This window comes from Brassica napus, chromosome C5, assembly GCF_020379485.1.
Source record: "Brassica napus cultivar Da-Ae chromosome C5, Da-Ae, whole genome shotgun sequence".
NCBI classification, from domain to species: Eukaryota; Viridiplantae; Streptophyta; class Magnoliopsida; order Brassicales; family Brassicaceae; genus Brassica; species Brassica napus.
Window position 1 is genome coordinate 6027986 of NC_063448.1, and position 18900 is coordinate 6046885.

Consider the following 18900-nt stretch of genomic DNA (forward strand, 5'->3'; position numbering starts at 1 on the left):
CTCTAAGGAGAGCTTGCTGAGCACATTCTACCGTGGTGCTCTTCCTAAGTACAGGGCCAGACTGGATACAGCTAGCAATGGGTTCTTCTTGGGGAGAACTGAGGAAGATGCAGAGGAGCTGGTTGACAACATGGTAAAGAGTGATGCAGTCTACAGTGGAGACCACGACAGAAGCAGTCGAACAGATGATAAGCAGACGAGGAAGGAGTTGAAAGCTCTACAGGATAAGATAGACATCCTCCTTGCTGATAAAGCCACACAAGAGCAGCTGCACTTTGTTGGTAACCCAAGCCAAGATACACCACCTGTTGTCCATGAGGTTGAGGGTTTGGAAGGTCAGGAAGACCTGTGTTTCATCAACAACAATGGTAGCTGGTACAAAAAAGAGCCCAACTTTCAGTACAACAACTACCAACAGAAATCCTACCCCAACAACCAACAGAGTGGTTATCCGCCTCGAAACAACCAGCAAGGCAGCTATCAACCTCATCAAAACCCCTCATCTGGTTCCTCTGCTCCTCAAGAGAGCAGCACTGACACCCTGCTGAAACAAATCTTGGAGTCTCAGACTAGAAGTGAGAAGCATGTTGGATATGAGTTGAAAAACCTTCATTCCAAGATTGATGGAAGCTACAATGAGCTCAACAACAAGTTCTCACATCTTGCTTCTACAGTCAAGAATTTAGAGAATCAGTTTGCTTCCATGAACACTCACCAGACTCGCCAGCAAGGATCTCTACCTGGAAAATCTGACCAAAACCCCAAGGAGGCCAAAGCTATCACCCTTAGGAGTGGTAAGCAGTTACCTCCTACAACCCTCACCAGTGATGCTGAGAAACTAGGTGAAGAGGTGGCCATCAACTTAGATGATGAAGTGGTGATTGTTGATGAGAAAATCAATGATGAAATCTTGGAGAAGATTGTGGAAGCCAAGGGTAAAGGAAAGGTTGGGGAAGCGAAGAAAACAGTGAAAGATGGTGAAGTTCTTGCTCCAGCAAGTGAGAACTCTTTTGTTCCTCCTCCCTATGAACCCAAACTACCATTCCCTGGTAGATTCAAGAGGCAGCTGCTAGAGAAGTACAAGGCTTTGTTTGACAAGCAAATGAGTGAAGCTCAGGTTGCAATGCCCATCATCGATGCTTTCATGTTGATTCCTCAATACAACAAGTTCCTGAAAGATGTTGTAGCTGCAAAGAAGAAGGAAATGGAAAGCATGATGATTCTTACCCATGAGTGCAGTGCCATCATCCAAAGGCTTGATGTTCCAGAGAAGTTAGAGGATCCAGGATGCTTCACACTACCTTGTGCTCTTGGACCTATGGTATTTGAGAAATGTCTCTGCGATTTGGGAGCTAGTGTCAGCGTGATGCCTTTGTCTGTTGCAAAGAAGCTTGGATTCACTCAGTACAAGAAGTGTAGACTCTCTCTGGTGTTAGCTGATCGTTCAGTGAAGTACCCTGTGGGCATCTTAGAGGACCTACCTGTGAAGATTGGAAGGTATGAGATACCTACAGATTTTGTGGTGCTTGAGATGGGTGAGGAGGCTCAGGACCCATTGATTCTTGGAAGGCCATTCTTAGCTACAGCAGGAGCAATTGTTAAGGTGAAAGCGGGCACGATTGATCTCCATTTGGGTAAAGGGCATGTTCTCCACTTTGACATCAAGGAGAAAATGAAGAAACCAACTGTGTTCGGGCAAGCCTTCTACATTGAAGAGATGGGCACTCTTACTGATGAGCACCTTGAAGAGTTACCACCTGAGGACGACGAGGAGGGAGCATCTCCCTCTACTCATTCTCCATAGAAGGTAACCCACTACTTTCCCTTGTATATACCATTTCGTTTTTGCATATTAGTTTTCTCTTTTTGGGTATCTCTCTCTCCTTGACAACACAGAGACTGTGTTATTTAAGTTTGGGGGAGGTACCAAGTATTTGATCACGTTTGCTTTGATGATTTGAGTCTCATGCATTGCATTATACATATATATTTGCATAAAAAAAAAAAAATTCATTTAGTTTGCATCTTTGGCATTTCTAGGAGAGTCTAGAGCATATAGGTTGCATTTACTTGCATTGGGAGCAATGATTTTAAATGCCTTGTAAAGAACACTACGTTGCACCTGAGTAGCTTTTGCACCTCTCAAAAAGACTTGTATGTTTCGAGCCTTGAAAACTCTTCCTGAAACTTGTTGATTGCTGAAACTCAGTCTTTGAAGCCAACTACAACCTTATTTGAACTAAACGAACTTAATGCTTCTTGCTCATGGTCCCTTGTGTACTGAGTCATGGCTATACACACCTGAGTTGTCACATCCTTTATGCCAATCTTATTCTGACAAACTCTAGTGGTAGACCACTCCCAAAACCTTTCCCTCCTTTTAAGCTTTCATTGTTTGATGAGTGAGGCCTTCTTCGGAAAGTCTTACATGTGCATAATGTTGAGAGTATCGGGAACGACAATGCTTGATCTTCATTCTTGCTAGATTGGGCACTCTATTGTCTAGCTATAGGTGGGGGGTGAGAGTTGTGATTATGATTTGGGAGCAATGAAAAAAGAAATAAATGACTCTTTGTGTTTAAGTGAATTGTCTTATTGGGATAAGTAGAAAAACCTCTAGCTCAAGTTATGAAAAGTCTTGGCCCCCATCTAAAAAAAAAAAAAAAAAAAAAAAATGAAAAGAAAAGAAAAAGAAAGAAAAAGGGGGCTAGCAAAGTTGTTAGGAGCTAAGTAATGTTTTGAGGTTGTGAAAAATCCCTTGTAGATTTCAAAGAGAAGGAGTTAATGTTCTTAGGATCTTTTGGTGAGAGATGTGAGTTGGATTTGACATTTATGAATGATTGTGTAATTGTATGTTTGGGAAAATGGTAGAACAATGGAGATTGAGCATTGTATGCATGAGTTGATCCCTTTCTTAGATATATTATGTGCAATGTCAAGCTACTTGTTTTGAGAGTGAACCACCTTAAAATCATATATTTTGAACCTCTTGACTCACTTGAATAAAAGCCTTCCCTTACCCAACCAAATGACTTGGACCAATTGACCATTTGCAAAATTCACTTGATGCTATGCTTAATGAACTTGAGAGTTGGCTGATTTGCATGTGTGAATGCATGATGATGAGTGTAGGGATGGAAAGAGTTCAGATAGGCCTAGAGAAGCTAGAGTATAATAAGAGAGGGTGTACTAATGCTGAATTTAAATGTTGATTTGAGTGCTTTGTGTGTTTCTTTTGGCTATGAGCTCCCACCTTCAAACCTCTCTCCCTATGAGTTCTAGAAAGTTCACTTGAGGACAAGTAAAAGAATAAGTTTGGGAGAGTTGATATCTTGCATATTCACATTGTTTTATCCATTTATTCATGTGCATTTTCATCATATAGATTAGGATTAAGCCATGTCTAGGTTGCATTTTGCATACATATGTCTCCGTTAGGTATTGGAGTACCACATGGAGTTCCTGGAGACATTTGGGTACATTTGGAGCTCAAGGGAGATGATTAGAGGTGATTAGAGTGATCATTGGACGAGCAATGCATGGGAGCGACCTACCGGAGCGACGCCATGAACTCGCTCGCCATCTACGCTTCGGAGCGACCTCCTAGAGCGACAAGGCGAAGTCGCTCCAGCTCCTAGAGCGACCTCACCGCAGCGACACCCAGAGGTCGCTCGGGTTGTGTCGATTTGAGAGCGACGAACAAGCCGGGAGCGACCTCCTAGAGCGACACCCTAAGGTCGCTCGCGTCTATGGTTTCTGAGCAAGCCGGGAGCGACATCTTCGGAGCGACACAGCCAGGTCGCTCGCGAGGAAACGACCCGGGAGCGACCTCTCGCAACGACGTGCCGAGGTCGCTCCACGTCTATTTGTTTGGCTGAATTCATGTTTTCTCAAGGGCCTTTTTGGTCATTTCATTATGCACGTTTTTATTTTCTAAACCTATGTTTTTTACTCTGAAAGCCACCACCAGGCAGATTATCTTTTGATCTATTAAGAAATACACAAAAACTCTCTTGAGAAGTTCATCTCTTGGATTTTGATTGTTATGTTCTTGTGTTATTGTTGATTTCTTATCTATTTCTCTACATGATTAATCTGAAATCCAATATGGGTTTAAGAGGAATCATGGAGATTAGTGAGTAATCACCTTTTGAATTCATGGGTTAGGGAGATCAAGGGTGATTAGGTTAGTTCTAGGATGTTTTAGTGTAGATCATTCTTGTTCCTTGCTAGTAGAGTATTCATAATGCATCTTCTGAGTTGGCCACTCAAAAGTTGATCAATAGGCATTTCCCACCCAAAAGGTGTTTGATGAAATGCCTGAGACAACTCTCCTAGGCTTTTAGTATACTTTGCCAAAGACATTTGTTGTTAAAGATGCTAAGATAGCTAATAGACTTGTTCGTAATGATTGCTTTCATATTATTCAACCAAATACATTTGATGTTTGAGATATGTTAGCAAATGAGCATTCATCTAGACATAGAGCTTGCTTAGAATTGTGTCTAGGCTTAAGGTTGATAGTTTGATTGATCATTTGCCATCCTTAGTTCGATACTTGATCACCCAAGGTCTAATCCCTATGCCCATGAGTTCTCTTTTCCCTTAGTCAAGAAGTATCATTCTGTTATTGCTTTCTAGTTTTAGTCATAGCTTAAAACCCATCTAAATCTTTGGTTGCACTTAGATTAAGTGAGTACTTGCATTCTCAGTGCTTTGATATCCCTCAGAACTGGTTCGACAATCACTATACTACAACATTTGTCTTAGGAGCCTTGAAAACTCCTAACATCAAAACCCCAACGTGTTCCTCTTCACACGAAGCTTCACTTCTCAGACCTATAACCATCCTGCACGTTCTTCTTTGATTCCTTTAACTGCTTTGTGTAGCTGACTGTAAACATGGCTTCTTGCTTCTGAAAAATATTCCAGACCTTATCAAAAAATATCTTCATTATGCAGCCATTCAACTTTAGTCACTAGTACCAGAACCAGCAAGTGTTGTAAGCTTCTTCCAAGCTTCCCAATCTGATATTGTACCACAAAACTGACTGTGCTCCAACCTGTTATAGTCTCTGCCAACAAAACATCTTCACAGAACACTTTAAACTCTGTGAGACCTTTCTGAATTTAACCCATCAGAACCTGTAGCAGATAAACCCGAAACCAGATTCTCTCAAACTGATTTTAGTCCATTGATTTTACTATCAGTAACGCCATGCTTCTTGCCTTTATATCTTGGCATACAGCATCTTTTCATAGCCTCTGAAACCTACATCCTTGAGTGACTGCCGCCTGCTGTGCTTTCATCCTGCTGTCCCATACACACTAACATGTCCTCACAATTATTCTTTGAAGTTTCTCTCAGATTTCTCCATCTCCTGAAACTTCTCATGTGTCTTTAAAATACAGAACACAAGCACCAATGACCTAAGACATCCTGCACAGACTTGAACTTGTAGACTCCCTGTTCAAAAGAACTACAACCAGCAAAACAAACTCCTTGCTTTCCTTTCCTTGAGCCATAAAACCAGAAACTTGTTTATACTCCTTGGCTCCTTATCACTGATATTATATTAGCCTTCTTTCTTTTTAAGAAATCATCGCTTTTAACCCTCTGCAGAAATGCCTTGAGCGAGACAGTTAAACCTCTATCACGAGCTGTCTCTTCCACTCATACTTCTCCCAAGCTATCAACTTTGATCCCACAAGAAACTCTATCCAGCATATACTAACATTGCTCTTAGACTTCTTGTCTTTTCTCTTGACGCATTCTTCTGGAAACATAACATGTTCCTGCTTCTGCTTCTTTCTTGATGACTCCACACATTCTTCTAATAAGCCGTGACGTTTGTTTATGTGAAAAAACGTCAAGTGATATACCACAGAATCCCATATGTTTTATCACTTTACTAGCACTGAAGAATTTCATCAAATGTAACAGCCTTGATTCATTTGTGTAGGAACAATCCTTGTTGTTACAAGCTCCATTATGATCATTTTCCTGACCTTGATCATTACCACCTTACATTCACCAGAACATGACCCTTAATCTCTGTGACTGAACCTGCAACTCAAACTTTCTGAAAACCTGAACCAGCTCCTCAAAATACCAAATCTGTCTTGTTCCAAAACTTGTAGAAACTCATCATGAACCATTCTTCTCTGCAACTTAACTTCAAACTTGAATCTTGAAAGTTTTAACAGTATCTGAACAGCCTTTGACACACATACAAACTCACTTTTAAAGCGTCCTTTAAACCTGAAATTCATAAGTGCCACCAATTTTCATTCTTCCAAACATCCTGAAACCACAGCTGCATCTTCCTTCCACAAACAAGCTGACCAACAAACAGTTTGACACCAAACCTGAGTTTTGATCATTCTTTGCAAAGATAACATACATCCCTTGTGATTTAGAGAGCTTCCATTCATTATACACTGCAGTAGATGAGTATCCAGCCAGCACGACAAAGCTTTGTGACTGAGACGAAATTAGACATGTTGTCTCCAAGACTTGAACCTGAGGAAACTATGAACTGACTTTGATTCTGTAGCCTTAAGTCTGATCTTGACTTAACATTTTAACCTGAGATCCTCCACCTCAAACAGCCAGCATCAAAACCAATTCCAGAACTGCAGAACAACATCACATATCTGATTCTTCACACTTCAGTCTATGGTTCTTCATAATCTTGTGAACGCCACACCATATCTTGCAAGTCTCTTTGATCCAGAGCAACTCACACCAGCTTATAACTCTAGAGATGAGAGAGATTAACTTACGAAACCATCTGATTTCACAAACCAGAAACTAGTTGAACCGATTGCATCTTCCTCCGTGAGATTCCTTTCCTCCGTCTCCGACGTTGTCTTCTACCACGAGCCAACGTCTTCATCTTCTTTCTTTGCTCTTGACATTTCATATCTTGCAACATCTACTGATTCTTCACTCTCGCAACAATGATGCGATCGAAACTTCAACTCCTCCGATCCTTCTTCGATTCTCCTCAGCACCGATCTTGATCCATTTCCGATGAATCCTTGAATCACCTAAACCGAGGCTCTGATACCACTTGTTGAGGATTCATCCTATAATCTTGGCTCAATCTGATAATCACCTTAAGCGTAACCGGATCTAGTCAATCACATAATCAAGCAAGAAATAAATAAAGAACACACGAGGCTTTGTTTACCCGGTGTTCACCGCACTTCTCCGATGTGGAGAAGCCGCTATATATCACCGGGGAGAGAAACGGTCTCTCAGCCAATCCACTATAATCAATGTGATTACAGAGTACATCACCGGAGGTTCACTCATCTTCTTCCTCTTTCGATTACACCTAATCCGAGTTACAAGATTGAGGAAAGAAGATCAAGCTCTGAGCTTAGATAAACCGAGAATCACATCTCTCTCTAGCTCACTCTCTCCATCCCAAGCGCTCTCACTCTCTCGATCTCATCTCGAGCTCTCGCTCTCTCTATTTCTGTAACAGCTTCCGTTGACGAAGACGATGACTCGAAACCCATAAAATATCCAGCTGAAGATAATAACAACTCACGTGCTCCTCATGTGCATATCATTAACTATAGTAAAATCTTCTGCTGGACCAAGAGTCTTTCCTTCACTCAGCATATTCAAATCTTCTGTTTGACTTAGAAACTTAGGAGATTGATGACATATATAATCCCACAAAAGTGTTAACTATATAATTTTGACATGAGATGATATGAATTATTGATTAATTTGTTTTAGGCTTTAGCTAACATTTTTAAGTTAATTAATTTAGTGATTATGATTCGGTTTTGAAAATGTACAATCTAGCTTTGGTTTTATGAAATTGTGATTAATTTAGTTTCTCTTCCGTTAAAATATGAAACTGTGATTAATATAGTTTCTCTTCCGATAAAAGGTTAACATTTTCCCAAAACAAAAATACAGGCTATACCACGTACTCACAATCCGTAAAGATGCCCAGCAGAAAAGCTGATAAAAAGGATTGGACGGCCACCCATTAGCAGGTCCCATTTGTTGTATAATTGTGTTTCAAAATGAAACTAAACGCACTAAATAGTAATGCACCAATTATGCATAAGGGATGATGTTTACAAAACTGGAAGTCAGTAGGGAAAAGAGAGAGTAGATGTATGACATCTTACGAATAAGTCAATAACAAAGATCAATTCGTTCGGTTCATTTGGCCAAAGATCAATTACCAGAACAATATTAAGACAGTGAGTGCATGCCATCCACCACTGTATATAGTTAGCTCCCTTCTATAAAATTTTATATGGTGACTGACATATAATAAATGAATAGTATCGTCGTAACTCGTTAATCCAAATCGTTATCTAAACATAACTGTTAGGACATTCAAAAATATACATTTTCTATATAAAAAATAGAGATGCGATAAACTTTGTAAACTACAAAATTTTAGCCTTTAATCTCTTTTAGCGTTCGAGACAATAGTTTTTTTGTAACTTGAAATCAATAGTTGATATACCATAAATCACTAGCCCATTACCTATTTATTAAAAATTATATGTTTTAAAAACTAAAGTTGTGGATTATTAATAAGAAGAAATTATTAACAAATAGTCTTTTTAAAAATAGAAACACATTTATACGGGGACTTAAGTTCACCAACCAATAGGATTGTTTTATTTCATATTCGATGTCTTTAAAAAAAAAACAAAATATGTCAAATTATATTATGTATTTAAAATTAAAAAAAAAAATAGTAGTAATTACAAAAAATATTTTTAACGGCGTCAGCATAACATTAAACCCTAAATCCTAATCCCTAAACCATTAATCATAAAACTTAAACCCTTGGATAAACCATAAACTTTAGGATTAATCCTAAACTCTAAATCAAAATCACTAAACACTAAAAACACTCAAGGGTATAGGGTTTAGAATTCAGGGTTTAGAGTTTAAGGTTTTAGTGTTTTTTTTATTTAGAGTTTAGGGTTTATCCAAGGGTTTACGGTTTACCCAAAGGTTTAGGATTTAGGATTTAGGGATTATGATTTAGGGTTTAGGGATTATGATTTAGGGTTTAGTGTTTTGCTGACAACGTTAAAAATATATATATTTTAAAAAAAAATTCTGTAACTATTATATTTTTTTACTTTTTTATTTAAAAAATATAATACAATTTGACAATACTTTATTTTCTTTTTTAAAAGATATCGAATTTAAAATAATGAAATTCTATAAGAATAACTCTTATATGGGGACCTCCCCTGCTCATCTACTGTAAAATTAATCAATATACTTTTCGACGTGATTGATGAATACTTCCAATGTAGATCTGAAAAGGTTGTAATAATTCAGTTTTGCTGTCCCAATTATGATAAGCGTCCCATGTCTTGAACATGTGTAACGCTAAAGTCGAGCAAACGGAAGGATATATGTCTCCAGAATTATACACTTAGATGTTTAATTCTACTCCGTTGATTTAGAAAGAAACTTTTAATCTGACGGCAAAGGATTCATATTGTAGGGTTGGTTTCGAAAGAAGAGAATCTCTGTGGCCAAATAGTTGGCACTTGGGGGTTTGGGGCCATGACGGTGATGAACTTTTAAGGATTTCTTTTAAAATTAATCTAAGGAAAGGTGTAGATATATGTGTCATCGATTGGAAAGGGTCCGATTCTGCCATACCCAAATCTGAAAAACCTCAAAACATACTTGGTATTGATATCGAGATGGTAACTACTAAGAGCATCTGCATCGCAGTATGCTGAGCGTTTCTTATGTGGGGAGGACCCACGATTATTAAAAAAACCGTGTACTATAGCTGCAGAATAAGAAACGTTTGTTTGGTGTATCTTGTACTGTTTTGCGGATTCTACGACACGTGGTGATTCACGATTGGTTCTGTTTTTATTTTTTTATTTTAAATCAAATAGAATAAAAAAAATAAAAATAATAAGAACCCCATGTGGGTTTTTGGGATGTTGATGCTCTGACTAGAGTCTACATACAATATGGGTATCGAACTCACAAATAAGTAATGATTTAAGTGTGTCCGTCCTTGATCTAGATCTGACCACAAAGGGTTACGATGCCTTCAAATCCGGTCTAAGACTGAAAATATCAAATTATGAATGAACAAATATTAACAAATTGGATTTTACAAAAAAAAAGAGAAGATATTAACACACTGGATAGGAAAATGTACATTGTTTAGTATTTGATTCAGAAAATCTCAAATTTTTGGACAAAGTAAAAGTTTGAAAACATGGCACACCTGATATTATTGGATTTTGCATAAATTTGTGTTTTGTTATTAAAACGTGTATGTTTTCTAGTTATCTAGAAGACTAAAAATCTAAAATATTCTCCAATAATCGCTTAGTGGTGGATGACAAAAAAATCGATAAGTGGTAAAGGCCAAATTTTATAGAACGTTATTGGACTCTCGTCTCTGGATTTTATAGAACGTTATATTGAAAGCCCAACTTTCATAGCCTTTACACTTTATATACTTTTATACCATCTGCATGGTTTATAGTTTTTTTGTCCAAATGTTTACAAAAATAGTAATAACTATTTTTGGCTGATACTTCTTATAGTGATTACCCTCTATCACATGCAATGCCTTAAATCAAAGAAAAGCCCTTAATTTGTTTGGGGGAAACATAGTATCACCACACTAACAAAAAGTCGAATCTACAATCTTTAGCAGCAGTCTCTGAAAAGAGGAACCGCGTAGATACAAGCTCTTTATTGATAGTTTATAATTGGTAAACTGTTCAGACTTGTAGTTTCCACATCTTTGTTCCCTCAATAAAATATAGGATTTGTTCCCTAATTTTTTTGGAGATTTTTTTACATAGACACCTCTAAATCAAAATAGAAAAATTATGAAAAAATAAAAAATATATATAACCCCAAATTTTTTAATCTGGCCATGCGTATATGTTTTCTGATTATTTATTTCCCAAAAAATTTCCGGTTATAATACGAAGAAGTTTTTACCAACATTTAGATATTCATTGTTTTGTTTCTATCAAAGCAACCTCATGACGTGAATACGGACATGGAGATATGTACGTGCATGCAGTGCCGGTCTGGACTTACATGGTGCCTAAAGCGCATCGAAAAATTGATGCCCCTTAATTATAATTACATTTTACTCATTTTTAAATATATAATAAAAAGATATTATTAAATTTGAATTTGTTTCAGAAAAAGTACAAAACCATAAAACGTTATTCATGAAAAATACCGCTCTTTACTTTTTTCTTGTAATATTATTGATCAAATTAAATAACTAAGTGGGTCATGTCAGCTTGTTTTCTATTAACAATCTTTTTTATTGATTACTAATCTTATTTTTCTGTATTATTCTATATAAACAAAAACACATAAATTGTATAATATGGCAAGACAAGATAAAATTATTTTAACACATCAATATCAGTTTCACTTTGTGAAGCGTTTATTAGAATCCAAATTCTAATAATTTTATGTGTTCAGATTTCATAAATTCCTAAGAAAATTATAAAAACTTAAAAAAGAAATAGAAAAAGAGTTAGATCGATGGAAGATAAAATGTGGAATATGAGTAACTGCTAGTTAAGTCAATTGTTATAGCACTTCTTGTATACACAGTCGTTATTCTCTAGTTAATGGGTCTTTTAAATATATTATATCATTTAACATTGTATTTTAAAATAAAAAGACTAAATTTGTTAGGAAAAGCAAGCATATCGTTCATATCTTTGATTGGGGCAAGAATTTAATAGCCATTATTATCCAAAAGAAAAAAAGAAATAATTATAAAAGAAAAGTAGGAATCGAACTCTTACCTGTTCAAAGGAAGGAAGAGAGCACAAGCCACTAAGCTAAAGTGATTTCATTAGATTTTTGTGCCCCTATAATATATATAGATTTTGTCGCCTAAAGCTTTTGCTTTATGGGCTTTAGCCCAGGTCCGGCCCTGCGTGCATGCATGTATATATTCAGATTCATGTACGTATGCAAACTTAGCTATATTGTACCGTTTATTTTTAGATAATAAATCATGTGAACGGGAAGATTAGAAGCTTAATTTAGGATCACCGCATGACCTTTTCTTGGAATTTCCATATTTAAACATTCCGCAGACCAAAGCCTTTTTTCAAAAAAAAAAAAAACATTCCGCAGACCAAAATACCAAACGTTTCCATCTTATTGTCTGTCTCTGAACTCTCTTTGTTCTTATTATTCTCTTCTCATTTTTGACCCAAAGAGAAAACAAACTCTTCAATTTTTTATTTGGTTGTCTCCTCACTAAACTCGGTTGATTAACCATCTCCATAAAATCTAACGATTTAGATTTTCTAGTAGAACCAAAAGAGAACAAGATGGGTTTGAAAGATGAGAATAACAAAGCTGAAGAGTCCGCAGAAGATCCAAAGGGACAATGGACGTTAAGCAGAAAGAACAGCCACAGCTCTTTGTGTCCGACAGAAGATGACGAAGAAGACGAAGACAAGAAGCTTGAACTTGGTCCCATGATCGCTCTCAAAGAACAGTTCGAGAAAGACAAGGTTTTTTTTTATCTCTCATCCTGTTTTCAAAAATTATAATAGCACTTTGGTTATGCCACTATGTTGGTTCACAAATGCTAATCTTATATATATATACTTGGTCTTTATTCTTTTAATATTATGTATCTAACCTATATATGATAATGGGTGAATTTTGTTTATAATCTAATCACTTTTTTGTACCATGAAAAAATGTGTAGGATGATGAAAGCTTAATGAGATGGAAAGAACAACTTCTAGGCAAAGTGGATCTTGAGGAAGTTGGAGGTAGTTAACCAACTTTCAATCCCGATTAGATCTAAGGTTTAATGACAACTAAATCCGGTTTAGAGGAGTTCCATTGATTACAATTGTAATGTCCTAAATTCCATGTCTCTTGCCTCATGCGTAATACTTAAATTATAGGCAATGTTAGGGGGAAAGGTCGATTAATAATTGTAGAGTGAATTAACGTAACATAAGACTAGACCAAGTAACAATACGATATTTTTCTGCAAAAGGGCAAAAAATGTCATCATTTGGTGTAATTAATGGTTCTGCTCCATTTCAGTAACTACCTCACATTAAATGGTGTTTTTCAAAGAAATTCTTTAGATATGGATTTGTAATGTTTTGATAGAATAACAAAATGTAAATACAGAGACTCCTGATCCGGTGGTGAAGATATTGAACTTAACAATTAGGTCACCTGATAGAGAAGACATGGTATTGACGGTCCCTGAAGACGGAAAACCGACATCCAAAGGACCATGGTTTACCCTCAAAGAAGGCTCTAAGTACACTCTCGTATTTACTTTCCGTGTGACCAACAACATTGTGTCCGGTCTCCGATACAGGAATAGTGTTTGGAAGACTGGAATCAAGGGTACATTTTTCTTTTGCTTTTAGCGCACTCGTGTACCATTATGTCAATGAGTTTTGAAGCTGTTTCTCTAACTTATTTTTCTTACTCATTTGTTGAGAACAGTGTATGGTAGAAAGGAGATGTTAGGAACGTTTAGTCCACAGGCCGAACCGTATACCCATGTCATGTTTGAAGAATCAACACCGTCTGGTATGCTTGTTAGAGGTTCCTATTCTGTTAAATCTAAGGTACCAAAAGTATATAATTAAATTTCTATTTACTTATCATCATTTATCCATAATCTATTAGTTAGTATCATGGTGTTAGTTAAAACTAATAAAATCATCTTTAGTTTGCCAAATAACTATGTGTATGTCATTCAGTTCGTCGACGATGATGACAAGTGCTATTTGGAGAACAACTACACCTTCGACATTCGCAAGAACTGGCTATGATCCATCGCAAAAGTTACTGGAAGAAGAGTAACATATTATGTATTCATTATTGTTTCATTTTTGTGTCTACTATTTGTTCTTGATTTAATTTCTTCATATATTGGTTCTTCCGTCTTCGCCTCATTTATTTGTGTAGACATTTTTTTTGGTTCTTTACGTTACTCTTTTCAGAGTATTTTCTAATTTGCAATCTAGCTCGTTATTATCTATACAAATATTTGTTTCATGCGCATGAACAAAACTTAAATGTTAGTTTGTGACGAAATAAATTATACACTTCATCGTTTAGAAACCACAGATTTTTAAATGTTGGAAAATCTTGGTTTGCTAAACTGTAAAACTGTGGTTTGGTTTTTACTTTCATTTTCAAATAAAACCAAAAAAATCATAACGAAAATTCCATAAGGCTTTTCGATCCAAACGAATAACTTTTACAGAACACTTCTTTGGATTCCTTCAGAGACCATAACTAAATTCAATTTTCCGTATAATTATTTTGTTAAATTCTACAAGCTAACCAGAACTCATAATTTTCTACCATTTTTCTATGTTACCGGAAAATGTTTTATTTACAGTAATATGTTTTATATGTATATTGATGGAATAAAAAGATGACTTGACCAAAAATAAAAATATACCAGAAAGAGCATTTAAGGAAATTGTACACTTCAAGAACAGTGAATGCTTTACTTAAATGCATATTGGGGGCACTGCACTGTTAACTCTTGTGAAAGTCACTAGACCAGATACTAACCTAATCAACATAAATGTTTTATGTATATCATGACAAAACCTCTATATAAATGATTGCAATAACATCAAATTTCAACTCTCTCAGAAACAAAAATCAAAACTAAATTTCAACATGAAGAAGACCTACAAGTTTCAAAGCCTCCTCTCTTCTCTCCTCTTCCTCCTACTCCTCTCCACACTCCTACCAATTTCAAGAACAGTCGCTGTCAGCTCCGGCGTTGGCTGTCGACATCCGCCGTCACAAAACAGCTGCAAGACATGCATGGTGGAGCAGACGAATTACGGATGTCCTAAGTGCGGTCCGGTGCTCGGATGCATGGCTCGTTGCCTTTGGGGAGGTGTGTCTCAGAGGAAATGCACTGCCAAATGCGGTTGCGACACCTTCGCCAAGCCCTCGCTGCTGGAGTGTAAACGCTGCGTTTCTAGGTGTAAGTGTAGCTGTGCGGCGTAGGAAATTAGCGACTTAATGCTCTCTCTTTTAGTGTTCAAATAATGTTTTAGTTTTCTCGAATGTTGAATAAAAATAACGTACAAGTATTATCTTTCACTCATTGTTAATTCAAAGTTTTTGTTAAAGCGACCGACCCATCCACACTCGATGTATTAGTCGCTTTTGAAAGAAAGTATTTGTTTGACAAGAAAAAAAAATGTATTTAGATTCCGTTGTCTTCTTAATAGTAAGAGATACAACAATATCATATTACACCAATACCGAGATGACTTATTTTATTAATTGGATAGGGTTATCTACTTAATCATCTTTCATTCTCCAAGTGCTTAATCGTGATGTGAATATGGATGAGATATTTCTTTCCACCAACTTCCTGCAAATAAAGAAAGAAGAAAACATAAGTGAAATAACATTTTTTCTCTATATTTCAGGGTTATAGTATAGAGAATCTATGAAAATTATATAGTAAACTAGTTAAGTAAAAAATAAAAATAAACTGTGATCAAATCATCAACGGTGGCATTAATAACCTTGGAAACGTCATCAAGGCAGTGAAGGTAAAATTTTCCCTATGCATGTTCCAAATCCGATATTGTAACCATCTCCCTACAACGGTTTGATTAACAAGCGTAAACCGAAATATCATCAGATAGATTCATAATCATATCTAGAATTGGTGGGAAAATACATGACATGAACCAAGCAGAATCTATATGTTTAATGAGCTGATACAGAACACTACCTTGCATACACCTGAGAAGGTCACTTGATCTCCGTCTTGAAGAAACGTCTGAGTTGTTCCGTTCATTGATAAAGGCTTCTGTCCGTTCCAAGTTAACTCAAGTAGGCACCCGTATGAATCTGGCTCCTGCGTTTATAATCAAAAAACAAATTTCATTTCTTCATTGTTTTTAGTATCACATGAGAAGAAGCTAGTCAGAAAAGAGTTTACGGGTCCGCTTATGGTTCCGGTTCCAAGGAGATCACCAGGCCTCAAGTTGCAACCATTAACGGTATGGTGCGCTAGCTGCTGCGTTATGGTCCAGTATCTGTCACAATAAGAGTTGGGAGGCAAAACTGATTAATCATATGGAGGATTTGGGGTATTATGGAGACTATAAAATTAAAAAGGAACTCACAAGTTTTGGAAGTTGCTCTTTGTTATTACAGAAGATTCATCTTTGCCAGATGGTTTGAGTTGAACCTATAAAGAGGAAAAAAAAGATGACGTTTGTTTCCGTTCAATCCAGCATAAGCTGTAGTTGGTAGAGATTATAGTCCAACGCTACCTCCAAGGAGATATCGTAATTGACAGATTCTTTCTCAGTTAGATACGGCAATGGAGGTGGATCCTGCAACAAGCAGAAGTCAGATCAGAGAATCAAATGATTGCATGACACGACAGAAAATGTGACGCTAAGTACCAACCTGCTTGGGAGCTTGACAACTGAAAGGTTCAAGCGCATCTAAGGTAACAATCCAAGGGGATACCGTAGTCCCTAGGACACAACGAAACAACATTCATTCAAGTTCTTTGCACACATACTCCAACTAGAGTAGATGAAATCAAAAGATCAAACTTGAAACTGATTCCTCACCGAAACTCTTCCCCAGGAAAGGCCCAAGAGGCACGTACTCCCACGCTTGAATATCCCTAGCTATAAAACAACAAACATTTCATTAAACCTGTCACACAGACACAATCAGGATAAAGAGAACTTTTAAGAAAAGTACCACTCCAGTCATTCATCAGTACAAGGCCAAATATATGGTCAGCTGCGTTGTTCACGTCAATAGGCTTTCCCAATTCATTTCCTGGACCAACCACAGCGGCCTGAATACCACATTGCAAAAAAAAAAAAGGTTTAAGTTAGTTGCGGATTTGTCAACAGTGTTATGCTTACTCACACCAAATAAGCATCAGTTGAGGCATCGGATGATTACCATTTCAAGCTCAAAATCAAGTTTCTTTGAAGGACCAAAATACGGTTCAGAGTCTCCTTGTGGATGGCCCTGACCTCTGGAAGAAAGCATAACAAGCAAAGGTTAAGCTGGAAGTAGCATTTCATTATTAATTTGGAAGCTCAGTATCCTCCAGTTCTGGTTCAAAGTAAGAATATTTTTTATAAAAATCAAAAAAAACTACTTATTTTTGGCCAAAGCATAAGAGACCTGCATGACTTCAAACATGACATGTGAATTCTTAACAACCTAACCTTGGTCGAATAATGTCAGTCCCAGAGATGACAATAGATGATGCCCGTCCATGATATGCAATGGGAAGACGAAACCTGGGAAAAAAAAACATGGTAATATCATGTGGGTTACAGATTAACAAATTCACCAAGAAACACCTCAGCTCAAACGTAACATCAACCATACCAGTTTGGGTTAATAGCATTTTGAGGCCCACGAAACATAAGACCGCAGTTCTTGGCGTGATGCATGGATGCAAAGAAGTCTGTGTAGTCCCCAATCACCATAGGAACAACCATTTCCACTTTACTCTGCAGATTCGCACCACACAAACGATGAAAACGTTAGTAAAAGATCTTCAAACAACATCTCGCGCATGTTTCAGAAATAATCATTCACACTACTAACCATCTCATAGAATGACTTCCTCCTCAAAACATCATTATCTCGTAGGCTAGGTTCAGTAGCTGCATCAAATAACAACAAAATCTTAAAATCAAATAACCAATATCCCCACAATTCAAATGAATCAATAGGAATAAACCAAACAATAGGACTAAACCAAACATACATGACAAGAGTCTTTGAAGCGTCGAACGCGCTTCCTTCCACGCAGGCCGTCCCATGGCTAAGAACTTATTCAGACTAGGCTGACAAAAAAACAGAGCACAGAAACAAAAACATTAACAACAAAGCAAACAAAACTTTATGTTCTTCTGAGAACATCCCAAAGAATAACATAACCCCTAGAGAACAGAACTAGTCTTGTAAGTAAATCCAGAGCTAGTAACCAACTTAGGCATATAGCAAGATCAGATCAAGATTCAGATTAGGCTGTAAACAGAGCACATAAAACACACAACCTTATGTAATTCTGGGAACATCCCAAGGAATAACACTACCCTTACAGTTACATAACTAGTCTTGCAAGTAACTTAGTGTGATTTACAGATCGCAATCAAGAGCTAGTAACCAACTAACTTTGAGAAAAGATCAGATTCTGATAACGTAACTTGAGCTAAGTTCCAAGGAGACTAGATAGTAATCCGAGTTAATAGGAAACTTCGGGGGGAAAAAAACGAACCTGAAGGAAGCAATCGGAGCCGTTGAGGATCGGACCATCGAAAAGCCCAGCTTCGGAGATCGCTGAGAGGTCCAGGACGGAATCGCCGATAGCGACGGCAGGACGGGGAGTGGAGTTCGAATCCGGCTTGAAGACGCCATAAGGGAGGTTCTGGATAGGGAAGTGGGAGTCTGGAGTAACATCGACGAAAGACTTGAGCAACGCCATGGACGATAAACAAACAGATGACGTATGACGATGTTTCCGAAGCTTAACCACAAATTCGAATACAGAGGAGATCAAGAAAGGGCAGTGGTAGGTTAGGTATACAGTTTTTTTTTTAAAGCTGCCGTTCTTGAGATGATGACTGAGAAGTTGACGTAATCATTTTTAAATTTGTAAAGATTTTGGTTTACAACTATAGATAATTCAATTATGAAAAAAATCAATTTTTTTTTTGTCAACAAAAAAAAAAACAATTTGATTTGAGAATTAAAAGGATTTTGTGAAAAAAACGCTATTATTTAGACACAACACATTTTAAAGGAAAATACTCTAAAATAGCACTAAAAAATCTTTTTTTCATAAA

General features: G+C 37.0%; 3 protein-coding genes across 3 annotated transcripts; 2 read left to right on the forward strand and 1 right to left on the reverse strand.

Annotated features, from left to right (window-relative positions):
• Positions 1–11896: 11896 nt before the first annotated feature.
• Positions 11897–14490, forward strand: LOC106390645 (rho GDP-dissociation inhibitor 1-like). The gene is made up of 5 exons (XM_013831154.3): positions 11897–12549; positions 12750–12816; positions 13190–13414; positions 13517–13641; positions 13777–14490. The coding sequence occupies exons 1-5, from the start codon at positions 12364–12366 to the stop codon at positions 13846–13848; spliced, it is 675 nt and encodes a 224-aa protein (XP_013686608.2). The 5' UTR covers positions 11897–12363; the 3' UTR covers positions 13849–14490.
• Positions 14491–14626: 136 nt separating this feature from the next.
• Positions 14627–15148, forward strand: LOC106390647. Its single transcript, XM_013831156.3, has one exon. It carries the CDS (start codon positions 14714–14716, stop codon positions 15050–15052), a length of 339 nt encoding a protein of 112 aa, XP_013686610.1. The 5' UTR covers positions 14627–14713; the 3' UTR covers positions 15053–15148.
• LOC106390643 (fumarylacetoacetase) lies at positions 15126–18671 on the reverse strand. Its single transcript, XM_013831151.3, has 15 exons — positions 18333–18671; positions 17820–17898; positions 17657–17715; positions 17435–17559; positions 17269–17343; positions 16997–17072; positions 16787–16886; positions 16651–16710; positions 16481–16551; positions 16342–16404; positions 16192–16256; positions 16005–16101; positions 15795–15920; positions 15583–15658; positions 15126–15425 (listed from the first exon to the last, which is right to left on the reverse strand). The coding sequence occupies exons 1-14, from the start codon at positions 18537–18539 to the stop codon at positions 15596–15598; spliced, it is 1266 nt and encodes a 421-aa protein (XP_013686605.2). The 5' UTR covers positions 18540–18671; the 3' UTR covers positions 15126–15425; positions 15583–15595.
• Between the last annotated feature and the right edge of the window lie 229 nt (positions 18672–18900).